The sequence below is a fragment of the Coregonus clupeaformis genome, chromosome 25 (genome assembly GCF_020615455.1).
Source record: "Coregonus clupeaformis isolate EN_2021a chromosome 25, ASM2061545v1, whole genome shotgun sequence".
Lineage (NCBI taxonomy): Eukaryota > Metazoa > Chordata > Actinopteri > Salmoniformes > Salmonidae > Coregonus > Coregonus clupeaformis.
Window position 1 is genome coordinate 31,641,468 of NC_059216.1, and position 17,729 is coordinate 31,659,196.

Below are 17,729 nucleotides of genomic sequence, written 5' to 3' on the forward strand. Positions count from 1 at the left end.
TCTATTATTCACTATGTCATTCATATTTAACTGTGCTTTCATATGGGCTGAATCCTAACCTTTTCTATGGGAACGTACCGTACGGTGTTACCTATGCTGCTCAGTAGGAGAGACATGAGACCAGCAGTAAACTCACAGAGCTGGAGGAGGACTCTAACAGTGTGTGTGTGTGTTTGTGTGTGTGTTGGCATGCCTATCAGCCCATGTCTGTGTCTATACATTTGGTATGTTATACATTTGTTTCAATTCTATTCTCTTGACGGAGAGAGGACTGTGAAATCACCAGAAGGGTTTATTTGACCAGGAGAGGGCAGCGTTGGAGTCAAAGAGGGTGTTTCACTTTTGTTTGTTTTTTCATTTTGCTTTGGCAATGTATGTCTGACCTCTGTGATTGCCAACAAAGGTTTTGCCACCAAGTACTAAGTAATGTTTTGCAGAGGGGTCAAACACTTATTTCCCTCATTAAAATGCAAATCAATTTATAACATTTTTGACATGCGTTTTTCTGGATTTTGTTGTTGTTATTCTGTCTCTCACTGTTCAAATAAACCTACCATTAAAATTATAGACTGTTCATTTATTTGTCAGTGGGCAAACGTACAACATCAACAGGGGATCAAATACCTTTTTCCCTCACTGTAAATGTATGTTTCCCATGCCAATAAACTTTCCCATGCCAATTAAAATTGAATTGAGAAAGGGGTGACAGAGAGAAATAGGGAGGGAGAGAAGGAAAGAGGGAGAGAGGGAGTAGGGCTGTTACGGTGACTGTATTACTGCCACACCGGCGGTCACGAGTCATGACCACAGTCAAATTCCACGTGACCGTTCAGTGAGGGTAACTATTCTTGTCCAAGCTCTGATGCTGCTGATGGTCATTAGTAGCCTACCAAACTTGCTGACTGCCTGGTATTCAGCACTCTATTGTCCCTCTAATCACTCTGACATCAATGCAAATGTTTTAGAAAATCAAATCAAACACTTCATGAGAGCTCATGAACTCATGTTGCGCAACATTTCCATAGGCTATGCAATTGCGTGAGAAAACAGAGTGATGGCCTCTATTAAAAAGAGCAGGATCCCATCAGCTTTCTATAGGCTTACAATATTTATTTATCAACTTTCCTTATATAAAGCACATTGCTTCGCTTTACAACAGGAGTATAGCCTACCTGGCTGGCATGAAAATGAACCACGGGAAAAGTGTTCTCCATTCGCTATTTAAGTGCATAGATGACATGTCTTTTTTTTTACCGTTGCCCCTGTTTCGAGACAGGTGCATTATAATGGTCCATTCTAAATCAAAACTAATTTCACACATATTATTTAGTATATGTAAAGACAAGATTAAATCAAGAATAGTCTGATGGGTGACAATATTAGCCTATTACTTGTGAATGATATATTATCACTTATGAATTATGTATTATCACTTGTGAACAGTAAGGCAAGAAACAGCTTACACCTCATGTAGCCTAGCCCGTAGGCCTATATGTTTTGATAAGGTTTGTATCACAACTAAAGTGACCAAATAACTTCTTAAAATTAAGCACATTAATCTGCTTTACAACGGGTGTGGAGCCTAATTGGCAGACATAGAGGACGCGTGAGTTTCAAGTTTGGGGAAGATAATTTTCACCATAAAGATGCACCTTTGTAATAAAGCATTACATGCATAGTCGTATTTGCGGGCACTTTTGAGAACAGTGTTTTCCTGCTAATTGATTGCATTTTGGAACATTCGCACTTATAGCCCACTGCCGTGTGCTCATTGCTGCGCTTATAATGTGAAGAAATAGCCTAATAGCTTATCAACATTTTAAGCTAAAAGTTCGGATCTGTTGCAACAGCCTCATTGCTTTAAAAATGTGTTTTTTAGATGCTAGTGGTTGTATTAATTTGGGATCTATTGCATCTCACAACTGTCCCAGAGTATGTTTGGAGTATTTATTTCACAGAAGGACAATAGGTCAACTTTTGTACTATGTGGGATAGTAGATTGACATAGGCTAGTGCTTTTGCAGTTCGTTAGGCCTACTCATCTTGTTGGCTGACGAAAAGTATGCAAAATGTGGACAGTTCTAACATCTTCAATATACGCCTCGGAATTCGATCAGTGGCAAATTTGCGTCCCCGATGTGTCTGTCTTCACTTGTAGCCTACTTCTTAGCTGAAATGCCTGTGAGAAGGACCCGATCACGTGACGGGCATTGACTAATAAGAATTGACATATCTGAGAGAGTCGCGTAAGTGAGAGGTGCTTTGGATCACGCAGCCGGGAGAAGGGAATTATAATTGTGTAGTTCTAGGGCAAAAACCAAAACATGCAGCCAAGGGGGGCCCCAGGACTGAGTTTGGGAAACCCTGGGTTAAGGCACAGGATAACTGATCTAATCTCCTCCCGGATATCGCACACACGCACGCGCACACACACCGCCCAGAGAGAGGGGGAGTCTCTGGTCTCTCCAGGCTGGTTGGCTGTGTGTGTGTGTGTGTGTGTGTGTGTGTGTGTGTGTGTGTGTCTAGGTAGGTTGTTTGCTTGGTGCATCCAGACTGTGTGCTGTGGGCTGTAACTGTGTAGGAGTGACATTGACATGTTAGAGAAGGCTCAATGACATAGAGGCCGTTTGCTGTTCGCCTCTTCGCTGTAGCGCCGCTGCTGTCCGTGTCCCGCCAGCCGATGGGCCAGTGATGAATCGTGGGGCCAGCGAGAAACTGGGTAGGGAGTGGAGCGGGGGAAATGTGAAACAAGCAGATAGGGACTGGAGGGGGACGTGGGATGGGCTGATGGGGTGGAGGGTAACCTGGGAGAGAGTTAGGGAGGGAGGGAGGGAGGGAGGGAGAGAGAGAAAGGGAGGGAGGGAGGGAGGGATGAGATAAGGAAAGGTATGAAGACTTAATCTTCCAAAGTGCTGATGGTGCTGGATGGGGTTCGGAGAGCGCTGGAACTGCTGTCTCCTATGGCAACGCCATTATTCACCATCAGATCTGTGTGTGTGTGTTATTATGTGTATGTGTGTGTAAACTGTCCCTGACTAACACTGACCCCCAGGTAGTAATCCTTCTGTCCAAACAGAAGCAGCAGGGAGGCCAGTTCCAGCTGGGTGTCACACAGTCACTGCCCACTGGTGACACACTGAACCAATCACATCCCCCCTTTATCCCCTCAATTCTGTTCCTGTTTCATATTTGTATGCTTCATTGGGAAGAAAGTGGATATATTTTAGAGGGAAGTACAGATAGAAATCAAGTTAGGGCGTAAGTGGGGATCGAACCCCCGCCCATGGACCAGCGTCCGATACACAGCCAATTAAATCTTCCTGTTAGAGAAACTGATTCTTTCAACAACATACAGTAGTTTAGCTCTGAAATTACACCTTGATATTTTAGTGTAGCTACAAAGCCCTCCTGACAGACTGTGTGTGTGTGTGTGTGTGGATTTGATGGATTTAAATGGAAGTGGATTGCTTGTAATTGCATCATGATGACTCACCTCAATAGTATAAACTGTCTGGTGACACACACACAACACACACACACACACACACACACACACACACACACACACACACACACACACACACACACACACACACACACACACACACACAGAGCTGCTCCATGTAAATGAAGGCCATATTTACCTCTGAGGTGACAGTTAGCTGCTGTTATCAGGTTGAACTATAGGTGAGTCTTCTGTTAGGCCAGCCACAGATGTAGCCAACCCTATCCATCACGGTACAAGTTCCTGTGATGCAGAGCTCTGTCTCTCTCTACACACACACACACAAGCACTCACACGCACACATTCACACAGTATTGTGGCGCACAGACAACCCGAGTTCCAACCTAGTTGGATATTCATCAGGGGAGTGATAACAAGAGGTCCTTGCTCTTCTACTAATTTAAATATTTGTTGAAATAATATGGTAACAACTTTGATTTGGTAACCTTATAAGCTTTAGGTTGACTCGAGGCAAAAAAACGGTTAAATGCCTGTCGAGAATTCTCCTCCACTGTCCTGACCTAAGAGTGAAAACAAGAGGTCCATCTCCTTCTCATTTCAATATGAATATGGACGCAACATTTACTTTGTAACTCCAGGCTCCAAACTCCAAACGTCAAGATGACAAACCATGACAAACCACTGAGTGACAAATTGAAGAAGTCACAGGTAAGACACACCTACACATGCATGACACACATTAATCCGATATTGAGTTAGTTTGTGTAACTGTTAGAAACGTACATCACGTAGACACACAGACAGAAACGCTACTTTTGTTCACAACAAAACTCAAAAAGCTACAGTATAGGTCGGGTAATGATGTTAGAGGGATGAGGGAGCCACAAGAGTAACAACAAGAGAGCCTTATTTGTTTTCTCATTTCATGTAGTCTTTTTTATGTTATTTTTAAATCATCACTGTTTGTCTAATAAATCACAGTTTTTCTAATGAAAATAACTCCAAATATATTTTCTATCAGTTATTTTCCTTAGCCTCCTTTTTCCGTTGAAATGCTCAGTCTGATCGTGTGGGCGTGTTGATACAAATGTAAATATATTTACATACACAGCCCTGATTGGTGGATAGGATCATCTAGACTCAGAGGGCCCCAATTACATTCAGCCGTGGGTAGATTTTTCTTTGAGAGGATGGTCGCGGGGCTGGAACATAGTTAAAAATACTTTGTACACTGGGCCGAATTTGTCCCGCGGGAACCCTGCTCTAGAGCCTACGCCACTTACCCCTTCAAAGTAGGAGGATTTTGACTGCACTGGCCCTTTAAAATAATAGGGAAACGTTGTTGGCTTGGTAACTGAACAGGCTTAAGATGGGTCATGACACACAAACCATTAGGGATGCCACTGTCCTTAGAAGACAACATGTCAAGAGTCAAAGGTAAAGGATCGCTGTTTCTCCTCTTAGTTCATCAAACTCCCATGGGGAACTCTTCTGTTAATGTAAAGTAGCGACACATACATCCTACATGCACATACACAGACATGGCTCAAGTGTGTGCCCTCAGGCCTGGAGGGAAGCAAAAGTAATTCCACTACCTAAGAATAATAAAGCCCCCTTTACTGGCTCAAATAGCTGACCAATCAGCCTGTTACCAACCCTTAGTAAAGCTTTTGAAAAAATTGTGTTTGACCAGATACAATTCTATTTTACAGTAAACAAATTGACAACAGACTTTCAGCACGCTATATTGTGGATAAAGAGTTACCTGTCTAACAGAACACAGAGGGTGTTATTTAATGGAAGCCTATCCAACATAAGAATCAGGAATTCCCCAGGGCAGCTGTCTAGGCCCCTTACTTTTTTCAATCTTTACTAACGACATTGAGTAAAGCCAGTGTGTCTATGTATGTGGATGACTCAACACTATACACGTCAGCTACTACAGCAACTGAAATGACTGCAACACTTAACAGAAAGCTGCAGTTAGTTTCAGAATGGGTGGCAACTAATAAGTTAGACCTAGATATTTCAAAAATGAAAAGGATTGTATTTGGGACAAATCGTTCACTAAACCCTAAACCTGTCACGGTTTTCTAAGCCAGAACCCAGAAGCAGACCAGGACAAGGTGAGTTGAACGAAGGTGAGTATTTATTAACAGATTCAAAAAACGATGCAGAATAATCCAGGGGACAGAGCGGGTGGCGGAGATGAGTTGGTGGAGGTGAAGTGGCAGATCCAATGATGGCTCGGCAGCCGCCGACAACCAGGCAGGGGTTGGGTGAAGGTTCCGGGAGAATGACTGTAGATAGAAACAAACGGAGGTAAGTACACGGCAAGCCAACAAGGTGCAAAACAACAAAACTAACGCTAGTAACTCAGAGGCTGATACGCTGACAAACATACTGTTCATGGCTAACGATCCGGCAGGGAATGGATGTCAGGTCAGAGCTTATGAAGGGTGATGATCAGGACCAGGTGTGCAGATAGCTGATGAGATGCAGGTGCGGGTAATCGGGAGATCTCCCGCCTAGCAACGTCGCCCGGCAACCAGGCAGGGAGCGTTCAAGAACCTTCAGGAAACAGGAGATTCAGAGCAGAAAAACGGCAACACAGGCAGGAACCGACTCAGGACGCAGGGTTCATGACAAAACCTCAACTAAATCTTGTAATAAATCATGTGGAAATTGAGCAAGTTGCGGTGACTAAACTGCTTGGTGTAACCCTGGATTGTAAACTGTCATGGTCAAAACATATTGATACAACAGTAGCTAAGATGGGGAGAAGTCTGTCCATAATAAAGCACTGCTCTACCTTCTTAACAGCACTATCAACAAGGCAGGTCCTACAGGCTCTAGTTTTGTCACACCTGGACTACTGTTCAGTCGTGTGGTCAGGTGCCACAAAGAGGGACTTAGGAAAATTGCAATTGGCTCAGAACAGGGCAGCACGGCTGGCCCTTGGATGTACATAGAGAGCAAACATTAATAATATGCATGTCAATCTCTCCTGGCTCAAAGTGGAGGAGAGATTGACTTCATCACTACTTGTATACAGTGAGGGAAAAAAGTATTTGATCCCCTGCTGATTTTGTACGTTTGCCCACTGACAAAGAAATGATCAGTCTATAATTTTAATGGTAGGTTTATTTGAACAGTGAGAGACAGAATAACAACAAAAATATCCAGAAAAACGCATGTAAATATGTTATAAATTGATTTGCATTTGAATTAGGGAAATAAGTATTTGACCCCCTCTCAATCAGAAAGATTTCTGGCTCCCAGGTGTCTTTTATACAGGTAACGAGCTGAGATTAGGAGCACACTCTTAAAGGGAGTGCTCCTAATCTCAGCTTGTTACCTGTATAAAAGACACCTGTCCACAGAAGCAATCAATCAATCAGATTCCAAACTCTCCACCATGGCCAAGACCAAAGAGCTCTCCAAGGATGTCAGGGACAAGATTGTAGACCTACACAAGGCTGGAATGGGCTACAAGACCATCGCCAAGCAGCTTAGTGAGAAGGTGACAACAGTTGGTGCGATTATTCGCAAATGGAAGAAACACAAAATAACTGTCAATCTCCCTCAGCCTGGGGCTCCATGCAAGATCTCAACTCGTGAAGTTGCAATGATCATGAGATAGGTGAGGAATCAGCCCAGAACTACACGGGAGGATCTTGTCAATGATTTAAAGGCAGCTGGGACCATAGTCACCAAGAAAACAATTGGTAATACACTACGCCGTGAAGGACTGAAATCCTGCAGTGCCCGCAAGGTCCCCCTGCTCAAGAAAGCACCATCTGAATGATTCAGAGGAGAACTGGGTGAAAGTGTTGTGGTCAGATAAGACCAAAATCGAGCTCTTTGGCATTAACTCAACTCGCCGTGTTTGGAGGAGGAGGAATGCTGCCTATGACCCCAAGAACACCATCCCCACCGTCAAACATGGAGGTGGAAACATTATGCTTTGGGGGTGTTTTTCTGCTAAGGGGACAGGACAACTTCACTGCATCAAAGGGACGATGGACGGGGCCATGTACCGTCAAATCTTGGGTGAGAACCTCCTTCCCTCAGCCAGGGCATTGAAAATGGGTCGTGGATGGGTATTCCAGCATGACAATGACCCAAAACACACGGCCAAGGCAACAAAGGAGTGGCTCAAGAAGAAGCACATTAAGGTCCTGGAGTGGCCTAGCCAGTCTCCAGACCTTAATCCCAAAGAAAATCTGTGGAGGGAGCTGAAGGTTAGAGTTGCCAAACGTCAGCCTCGAAACCTTAATGACTTGGAGAAGTGGAAGAGTGGAACAAAATCCCTCCTGAGATGTGTGCAAACCTGGTGGCCAACTACAAGAAACATCTGACCTCTGTGATTGCCAACAAGGGTTTTGCCACCAAGTACTAAGTCATGTTTTGCAGAGGGGTCAAATATTTATTTCCCTCATTAAAATGCAAATAAATTTATAACATTTATGACATGCGTTTTTCTGGATTTTTTTGTTGTTATTCTGTCTCTCAATGTTCAAATAAACCTACCATTAAAATTATAGACTGATCATGTCTTTGTCAGTGGGCAAACGTACAAAATCAGCAGGGGATCAAATACTTTTTCCCCTCACTGTATATGAGAGGTATTGACATGTTGAGGGCACTGAGCTGTCTATTTAAACTACTAGCACACAGCTCGGACACCAATGCATACGCCACAAGACATGCCACCAGAGGTCTCTTCACAGTCCCCATGTCCAGAACAGACTATGGGAGGCGCACAGTACTACATAGAGCCATGACTACATGGAACTCTATTCCACATCAGGTAACTGTAGAATCAGATTTAAAAAACAGATACAAATACACCTTATGGAACAGCGGGGACTGTGAAGCAACACAAACATAGGCACAGACACATGCATACACACACATGATAACATACGCACTATACACACACGTACACATGGATTTTTTGTTGTAGATATGTGGTAGTGGAGTAGGGGCCTGAGGGCACACACTTAGTGTGCTGTGAAATCTGTTATGAATGTATTGTGATGTTTTAAAAATTGTATAACTGCCTTAATTTTGCCAGACCCCAGGAAGAGTAGCTGCTGCCTTGGTAGCAGCTAATGGGGATCCATAATAAATACAAATACAAATAGGCCTATATTATTTAAACACATTCAGCTGTTTATCAAATATATGAACTTATTACAAACGCTCAGGCCTATGTAAATGAGAAGAGTGGCTTTCTGGGGGAATATTAGAGGTGATTTGAACTTGTCCCAACTGTTCCGTTAAGTTTGTCACATTGGAACGATGAAGAGGTTTCTCGCCTAACCCACATGTAATAGAAGAGCTGAGATGGAGAAGGGAAAAGCTGGGATAACCATGCAGGAATAGAGGCTGAATAGGAGGGCTGAGAAGGAGCAGGAGGAGGAAGAGGAGGAGGAGGAAGAAGGTAATTGTTGGGAATGTGGGGCCTTTGGCAGCTTTAAACTTCTCTATCTGATGCCAGGGTTTTGTGTGTTTTTGTTATTTTGAGGACTGAGCACAAATCCGTTTTCTCTCAGTCTCTCTCTCTATCTCCCTCTCTCCCTCTTTCCCTCTCTCCCTCTCTCCCCCCTCTCTCTTTTGTGAGCAGTGGAAGTATGCCTGCCTTGCCGACCATCTGACTGCCAACCCCCCTCCTGGGTGCAGTGGAAGTATGCCTGCCCTACCGACCACCCGACTGCCAAACTAACTGGTTTAGTCACACTCTTTTGCCATTTTTCTTCTCCAACAATCACATTTAGTCCCGCCGTATCCACTGGCCAGGCCGACCACGTCCCGTTGGGGTTCCACTGAAGGAGAGGGGCTTCCTAAAGAGATCTCCTGGCCCCTTGGCGTCCCCAACATGGTTTATTTCTCATTTAGCAGGGTCGGAGAGCGCATGGCCCAGGCCTGCTGGTCTCGGCGTGGATAGTCTGGATACTGACACAAAGCTGGAAGCATGGAGCATCCTGAAATATCCAGACAGCTTTATATCATACATCTTTATTACCACAGCATGGTCTATGTCCCAAATGACACCCTAGTCCCTATATAATGCACTACTTTGACCAGAGCCCCAGAGGCCTATGATCAAATGTAGTGCACCATATAGGGAATAGGGTGCCATTTAAGACTCAGTCTTTAACTTTTATTTTCCTTTTCTAGTTGAAAAGGGAATTAAAGGGCACATTCCTTTACTGGAGGGATTGGCCATCTCTCTCTCTCTCTTTTCACTTTGTCATACAGGCCAGTAATGTGGAGTGAATGCAATGTTGTTGACCCTCTGTATTTTCAAGTATTGTCGTGGCAGCATCATGTTATGGGTATGCTTGTCACCGGAAGACTCTGGGAGTTTGTCAGGATCAAAAATAAATATAAAAGCAGCAAAGCCCAGATAAAAAGTTAGAGGAAACCCTGCCTCATCTTCTGAATACATAACCCTGAGCTAGTTTTATTTTTCAGCCGGACAATAACACAAATGTTTATGCCAAAGATACACCTGAATGGCTTTCCAATAGGTGTTGAGTGTTCCTGAATGGTCCAGTCCTGACTTAAATCTGCTTGAAAATCAATGACATGGTTTGAATATTGCTGTACGTCAATTTACTGAGCTTGAGCAATTTTGACAAAATCAATGGATATATGCTGAGTGTACAAAACATTATGAACCCTGCTCTTTCCGTGACAGACTGACCAGGTGAATCCAGTTGAAAGCTATGCACAACTCAATATTAGGAAGATGTTCTTAATGTTTTGTACATTAAGTGTTGCCCTAAGAGTTGTGCAAAGTTGGTAGAATCGTATTCAAAATGTTTACTGATGTAATGGCTGCCAAAGGTGCTTCCACCAAGTATTAACTCTAGGGTGGTAAAACATATGCAATCAAGAGGCCTATAGTCAAAAGTAGTGCACTATGTAGGGAATAGAGTACCATTTAGAATGCAGTCTTGAACTTATTTCCCTTCTCTAGCTGAAAAGGGAATTAACCCTCCCGTTGTCCTAGGGTCAAAATGACCCGCCACTGTGTTAAACCAACTTTATTTAATTTTTATATTTTTTGGATCATTTGTGAGAAGGAGGCAGTGATACTTTCTTTAAAGTCTCACTGCCTCCTTCTCACAAATGATCCCCAAAATATAAAAATGTAATAAAGTTGGTTCAACACAGTGGCGGGTCATTTTGACCCTAGGACAACGGGAGGGTTAAAGGGCACATTTATTTACTGGAGAGATGGGCCATTTCTCTCTTGCTCTCTCACTGCATGTGTGCATGTGTGTGCGGGTAATGAAGAGAGGGACAGAGAAGGATCCCTGTCAAAATATGTAAACAATTCAATCAAACAGCCTATTTCAAATGAGATCAGTCTATATGGATACAATAGGTTACAACAATAAAAACTTGACTATTTCTGTTCCATTCCACACAAAAGAAAGTGGGGGAAAAAACACAACAAAATGAGCACATTAACACGTTATGACATCACAAGGCAGTCTCATAAATAAAGCTGGTATTGAATGGATATCAAATTACGCCGTAAAGACACATCCGGCTCTATGAGTTCAAAATGCATAGTTCTTTAGGGTGTTTTTACCCTCATTATATAATGCATCAGTGAAAATGACCAACACATATATTAACTAACCACCAACCCCATCCGATCCAGATTAGCTAATTTTAATACCATTAATTAATCCTAAAATAAATGTATCTTTGAAAGAAAAGAAAAACACCACAAACCTTCTTGATTAAGATTAGAGAGAGTGTGTGTGTGTGTGTGTGTGTGTGTGTGTGTGTGAGTCAATTGGAGTGCTCATAATGAGAGCTTGGGATTCAGCAGAGCTGAGCAGAGCTGGGGAATGTGTTAACTTGTTCTAAATAAACCTATCATTAGCATTTTTAATTTCAACTTTGATATTCTTAATTGTGCTTAAGGGCTTGTTCTCTGCTCGCTCGCTCCCCCTCAAACACTTGAGAGTCTCTTAGACTCATGTGGAGAACGTCTTGGGAGCATGCTTTAACACTTTAAAGGTTACTTTTAATTCTCAATGTCTATTATAGGAAACGGTGTAAAAAAACACAAAAAAAACACCAGCACCTTTTTAATGAAACATTTAACATACACACGCAGTAAGGAGGACATCCAAAGTGAATATTATTTCAGGGCAGATAATGTTTAAAATCAACCTGCTATCTATTCATTTGGCTACAGTATAGTCACTATATGGGAGCTTATGCAAAGCCATGTAGCTGTAACACAGACCAGACAGGCGAACACAGAGAAATGAAAGTGATCAATCATACTTAACATTTACTTTTAAATGGACTCAGACTGTCAGACAGTTCTGGAACAAGAGAGACTGTAGTATTCCACTGAAGACAAGAAACAAGACTATTCTTCTTGTCTTTTCTTCCCCTTCATCCATAGAGAAGGGTGTGGGGTACCAGGAATGGTGGTAGAGAGGAGAGGAGGAAGGGGGCCCAATTTGTGGCTAGTAAGTTAAGCCTGCTCTGAGCAGTGGGTGCGTAGATAGAGGACTGTAATTTGCATGTGGCAGCTGCTAGCCAACAGAGGGTACTGTTGCATAAAAAGTCTGTCTGGGAGACATTACAGGGCTATAGAGGAATTAACACTATCACATTCATATCTCCCAGCACTGTTACCAGTTCAATAAAAAATATAATAGGAGCTAATATTTAAGCATTCACTCTAGCTATAGCTATGGAACTATGGATTCCAAAGTATTTATACTCTCTCTCTCTCTCTCTCTCTCTCTCTCTCTCTCTCTCTCTCTCTCTCTCTCTCTCTCTCTCTCTCTCTCTCTCTCTCTCTCTCTCTCTCTCCCTCTCTGCCTCTCTTTCCCTCTCTCTCTACCTCTCTTTCCCCCTGTCTCTACCTCTCTTTCCCTCTGTCTGCTAACATTGAATTGTTTTATATGTTATTCTGGAGGGAAGCATCAAGTCCTCTGAGTGAGTGTGGAAAATACTGAAAGTTGACGATGATCCATTCTTATTACATAAATGACAATGGGTGAAAACGAGTGATTATAAAATCCTATGACTGATGCTCTGTTGAATTTCCTCTCACTGTTCTGTAAAATGAGTCTCCCATTCCACGTCTCGCCATACTTTCAACTTGCATCTGGACAAATAAACATAAATATTAGCGGGAAAGTTCCTGAACAGTTGTTCTTTAGGAACGAAGAGATCAAAAGAATCCTAAGGACACCTCTATGTCCCGTAAATGATCCTCTAATCACCAGCTAGAATCATTAGCCCAGAGAAATGGCTTATTTAGCATTAGCATAAAACCCAAACACTGCATATACTATATATGCAAATGAAATTAGAGGGGAAAAACAGGACATTTACATCCCGGAAGTGTCGGCATCCCCATAATTTACAACACTGATGGTCCTCAGCTCAGAAAGGAATTGGGCCCCGGAACTTTCAATAGGGAGGAAATGATGCAATAGAAAGGTGACTGACTGCACCTGCCCAGCGTGGGTCTGAGTAATGAACCAATCAGAGAGCAGAAGGACGAGGAGCACATTCTGAGCGTCCCGCTAAGCCATGCATGGTAGCCAAGTCACAAATGGACAGTTCACTTCTTCTTAATCTGGATGATTATGATGAAATGGTCTGATGATAACATTTCACTCTGCTCTGCTGTGATTACAGTTTGATGCCCAAATATGGAAGATTTGTCAGTTGGTGACCTTTCACCGTTTAATGAGACAACAGGAGTGTTTCTATCATTCCATTCCTTTCCACTAACATAGGCCCCTTCACTGACCACTGCCTCCACTACAGTGATTCACCAACAAATCAGTACTAATCATACACTCATATGTTACTTCCCATAACACCTAAAACCATTGGCATATACTTAAAGTCTTAAACATGACAATGATTTACATTTCAACGTAATGCCTTCAGCTAAGTAATACAAGGACAAAGCGGTTGGATATATCCTTCCAAATAGGTGGTGGGTGTTCTGTTATACATATGACAAAGACATCATTTGGAAGAACCTGCAATCCCCGCTTTTTATTGTAAATGAGCATGAAAATGTCTACTTATATCCTCCCACTGGTGCTGGTTTATGGAGGGAAGGAGGAAAGCGCTTGGCTCCGAGTTTGTCAAGCTGCTACTGAAGACAGCTGAAGCTCGGGGCCCCAGCCAAGACTAGCCGCGAAGAAAGGAAAGGAAAGGGACCGGTATCGACAAAGAGAGAGAGAGAGAGAGAGAGAGAGAGAGAGAGAGAGAAGAAGGGAAGAGCACTCAAGGCGATGTGGAGGACTAAACAAAGTCACAAAGTCCATTCAATGCAGCGCGGAGGTGGTGTTACACATCGCTCTGCAGTAGCGGCAGTCTGTCTCAGTAAGCAATGGACCACTAAGGCGCATAGAGGCGCATTTCATGGTTCCTCACTAGATGAGAAGATCCGTGGGGCTGACAACTCCTGGCACGGGAACAAACCCTTCTCTCCCCCTAATCTAGATGCGAGATGGAGGCTCAGCCAGTGGGCCGCGTCGTGAACGCACCGGGAATAAAACCCTGTGATAGCAGGCCTTCGGATTCCCCTGCGATCATCGGAGAGATGGAGAGATGTAGAAGAGATGAATACCTGACCCGGCACCACTTGGAGATAAATATGCAAAAAACATCTTGAGACGGAGCGGCGTGAAGCCGTGATGCACGGATTAAAACACAACCAGAGGGAGAGAAAATGGAAGTTGAGGAAAGGGGTTTGCAGGGTGTTTGGCCACAAATCCAGCTGGTGAGATGTGGAGGGGTGTTAACTAGCTAGAAGAGTAGGCATCATCTTGAGGCATGAGCCAATAAAAACGTGGAGAGCAAAGGATGACCGACAAGTTTCCTTTTGACTTTTGACCTTTCATGCATGTCTAGTGAAACAAAAAATCCCACTTCTCTTTCTGATGCCTTGTGATTTCCTCCACTAGGAAACATCTATGAAAAGTTTTTGGGACAAAGAGAATCCCTTACACCATATATAGCCCATTAATATAGATCAAGTTTTAAAAAGCCTAGATAGATAGCACTTCTGGGTTGAAAGTTGAGTGGGAGTATTGGGAGAAATATTACCACTCAGCATCATAGTCTAGATCAAAGCCAGATGCCCCACAGCACAGACATAGTATCTCAAATAGCACCCTATTCCCCACATAGTGCCCTTCTTTTGACCAGAACAGACCCACTCTACATTGTGTCGAATAACATATTTAATTTGCATCAAGCATCAAGCATGTTCAAATGAATAAGTTTATTATTACACACACGATCACACACCATTATCCATGTCCCCTCTCTGTCACTGTGACCACTGCCTAGCTTTCTCCCTGCCAGCCTCCCTGCCATCCCTGCCTGCCTCTATCCTCAATCAGCTCCCACTAAAACATGCAGGAGATTACCAGCACAGACCCAAGTAGGGAGAAGCTCAGCTCAAACCTACTATTTTACTAAATGCCATGCTCTCCTGTGTCTCCAAGTCTTACATTAACTGGAGCAGTCACACACAGGCAGGTAGGCAGTAGGGGTGCAGAGCAGAGCATAGAATGGGGACTGGATCATCTGCATTGTACAATATAGATGATGCTGACACTGTGCAATCAGGATCTGTTTCCCATTCTGGGCCCCAGTGTGCGTTTTTCATTTTCAGCTTGACATTAATTTCACTTGGAAGTGTATTTCTCTAATTTATGGGTGTCATGATGTTGATAAGGCCCTGATGATGGATTTGAACTCCAGTGTGCAGAATTAGGGCAAAGGAGGTTCTTTAATATGAAATGCTTGCCTGGTAGGCTATCATATTCACAATAACTATCTTGAAATCCGCCGATAAATAGATTTTGACTAGGACCGCAGGAATGACAAATCGAACAGTCACATAGTTGTATCAATAGTTGGCACTCCGGTTCATTTTTCCGGTTCTTTCAACATTGGACACTTTTACATTAGGCTACACGTGTGAGTCCGAAACATGTGTAAATCATGTAAATAATGAATAAGACACATAGATGATAGGCTGTAGCCAAGGTGGTCTATAACCCTTTAATAAGGTTCATAGATGGCCTAAGCACATTATGCATTTGATCGACATCTGATGAATTGTGTTTGAAGCTTGGAATTTGCTTTGCGTCTTTTACTAGGTCATGATACATTTATCACAGAATATCTACCTCAGAATAAATCTAAATGTATATCAAGGAATATCTGCGGATAACTAATGTTCAGAGAGAAATAAGATTCCCTACAGTAGGATTCACTTTTTTTGTTGAAACATCAAACAAATATTGCAGACAGTTATGACTAATCAACATCAAATGACATCCAGTATTTATTTTGATAATTTACAGTGAGTAAAGATGTTCTGGTATTTTATGATAAAATCACTGAACAAATTAATTTCTGTTAAAATGTTTCTTATTCCACCGACACATTTCCACGCAAAGGGAAGGCTTTCAGAAAACGGGTCTAATGTTGTCTATAGCCTATGGAAAATGTAAGAGGACATACTTTATATGAATGTCTATTCGCCTGACAAGTGTCTCCGCCTCCTTATCAGCTCCTACTGTAATAGAATAGGACATCAAAAGCGCAGACAGAAATACGCGCGTATAAAATACACATTTTGTTGACCCCATCTTAACAAGCGTCATCCACGTATAAAATAATTGACCTTATATGTAAACAAATCACCACTTTAATTATATTTCTAATAAATTATATTTGACTGGTGACAATGAATGCATTAGATATAAATGATATCGCAAACTGTCCAGCAGGTCTGAGCAAAAAAAATCAACAAACAATCTATTTAGGTCATAAGGTCAATTGAAAAAATATATTTTAACACTTTTCTGAATAACATGAATAAAGAATAAAGTGACTTTTTACTGAACACTGCGAGTTCCCCTTCCGCGTGTGTCTGTGAGGCAGTTAGAACGAGCGGCTTCGTCCACTGCTGCTCTCTCTCTCTCTCTGAGAGACGGCGGCAGTGCGCTGTCCACCGCTTGCTGCTGGTGATCCGATAGTTGTGAAAAGCCACCACTAGTCGCCCCCAGTGCTCTTGCAGTCTCCAATTTTTCTTTCTCACTGTAGACTTAACGTCACGTCCGCACTTGAACTTGAATTTTATCCCATTGTACGGAGCCAGCTCTAGCCACAGAGAGACAGAGAGCTCGGGGGAAGCAGGACTCACTCCGCCATCTTCACACTCACACAGAGAAAGGGGAGAGAAAAGCGTGCAGGTCTTGATTTATTGAGAAAGGAGGTGGCAGCCTGTATGCCCGGTCTCCACAGAGCGGTACAAGGGGACAGAGCACTTGGAGTTGAGGAGACTGAAAAGTACCTGGCATTGCATGCTCAAGGCTGCACTAAGAGAAGTGCCCATCACTTGGCCATACCCAAGTGCCCAAGAAGAAAAATTGGAATCATAATTTTGTAAAATTTTATCATCAATTATTGTAATTGTGTGTGTTTGCGATTTTTTATTTTCGTTTTTCGTCTTTTTCTAAAAGAAGAAACGAAATAAGGCTGAGCCATTGACTGGACACACAGTCAGGGTACCCGAGCTGTCAGCGCGCGCACTGACCATAGCGTTCTGATTCTTCTTTTTCTCTCACAAGGTGGAGGGACACTTGCCGGTGTTTGATCCCAACTGTCACTCACAACAACCGTCAAACATCCAAGGATATTTCCCCCACTTCTGATCTCTTTCTTTTTTCTACTCGGACAGATCTCAGTCACACACCTTTTGCCAATGGTGTGAGTAGCCTAAAGAGAGAAGGTGAAATAGAATTGAAGGTAGGCTATAGCCCAGGCTATCCACGGTCTCGTCACACACAAACACAGGGGCAGAGTGGACCGACGAGGCGAAACGCAAAAGACACTTTCGCATCTCCAACCGAGGGGACCACTAGCCTACAGCACGACGCCCGACCAACCACCCACCCCGGCCGGCGGTCCGAGCGCAGGAGCCTCGGTCTTGTGGAGAACCCGGGAAAAGTTGAGTGCCGAGCAGGAGGAGGCAATAGGAGGGAAGCGAGCCCATCCTTCAGAGTGCTGGTCTCCGGGCAATGCCAGTGTAAATGCCAGGGCAATGTCCCGTCGCAAGCAGGGGAACCCACAGCACGTGTCACAGAGAGAATTAATAGCACGTAAGTACCTGCTTTTCTATTTCACTCAGAATCGCACAACTCATTGGGTTACTGCTTTCTTT

At 43.1% G+C, this 17,729-nt stretch overlaps 1 protein-coding gene across 3 annotated transcripts in view; it reads left to right on the top strand.

The window, feature by feature from the left end:
• Nucleotides 1–15,695: 15,695 nt before the first annotated feature.
• The window catches only part of bcl11ba (BAF chromatin remodeling complex subunit BCL11B a), a 58,202-nt gene continuing 56,168 nt past the window's right edge, over nt 15,696–17,729 (top strand). Inside the window, exon 1 of one of the 3 annotated variants that reach the window (XM_045207556.1) lies at nt 15,696–17,667. In XM_045207556.1, coding sequence (XP_045063491.1) covers nt 17,610–17,667 — 58 coding nt within the window. In that variant the 5' untranslated portion in view covers nt 15,696–17,609. The remainder of the gene's footprint in view (nt 17,668–17,729) is intronic. The other 2 variants (XM_041848123.2, XM_041848124.2) reach the window with 2 other exon arrangements.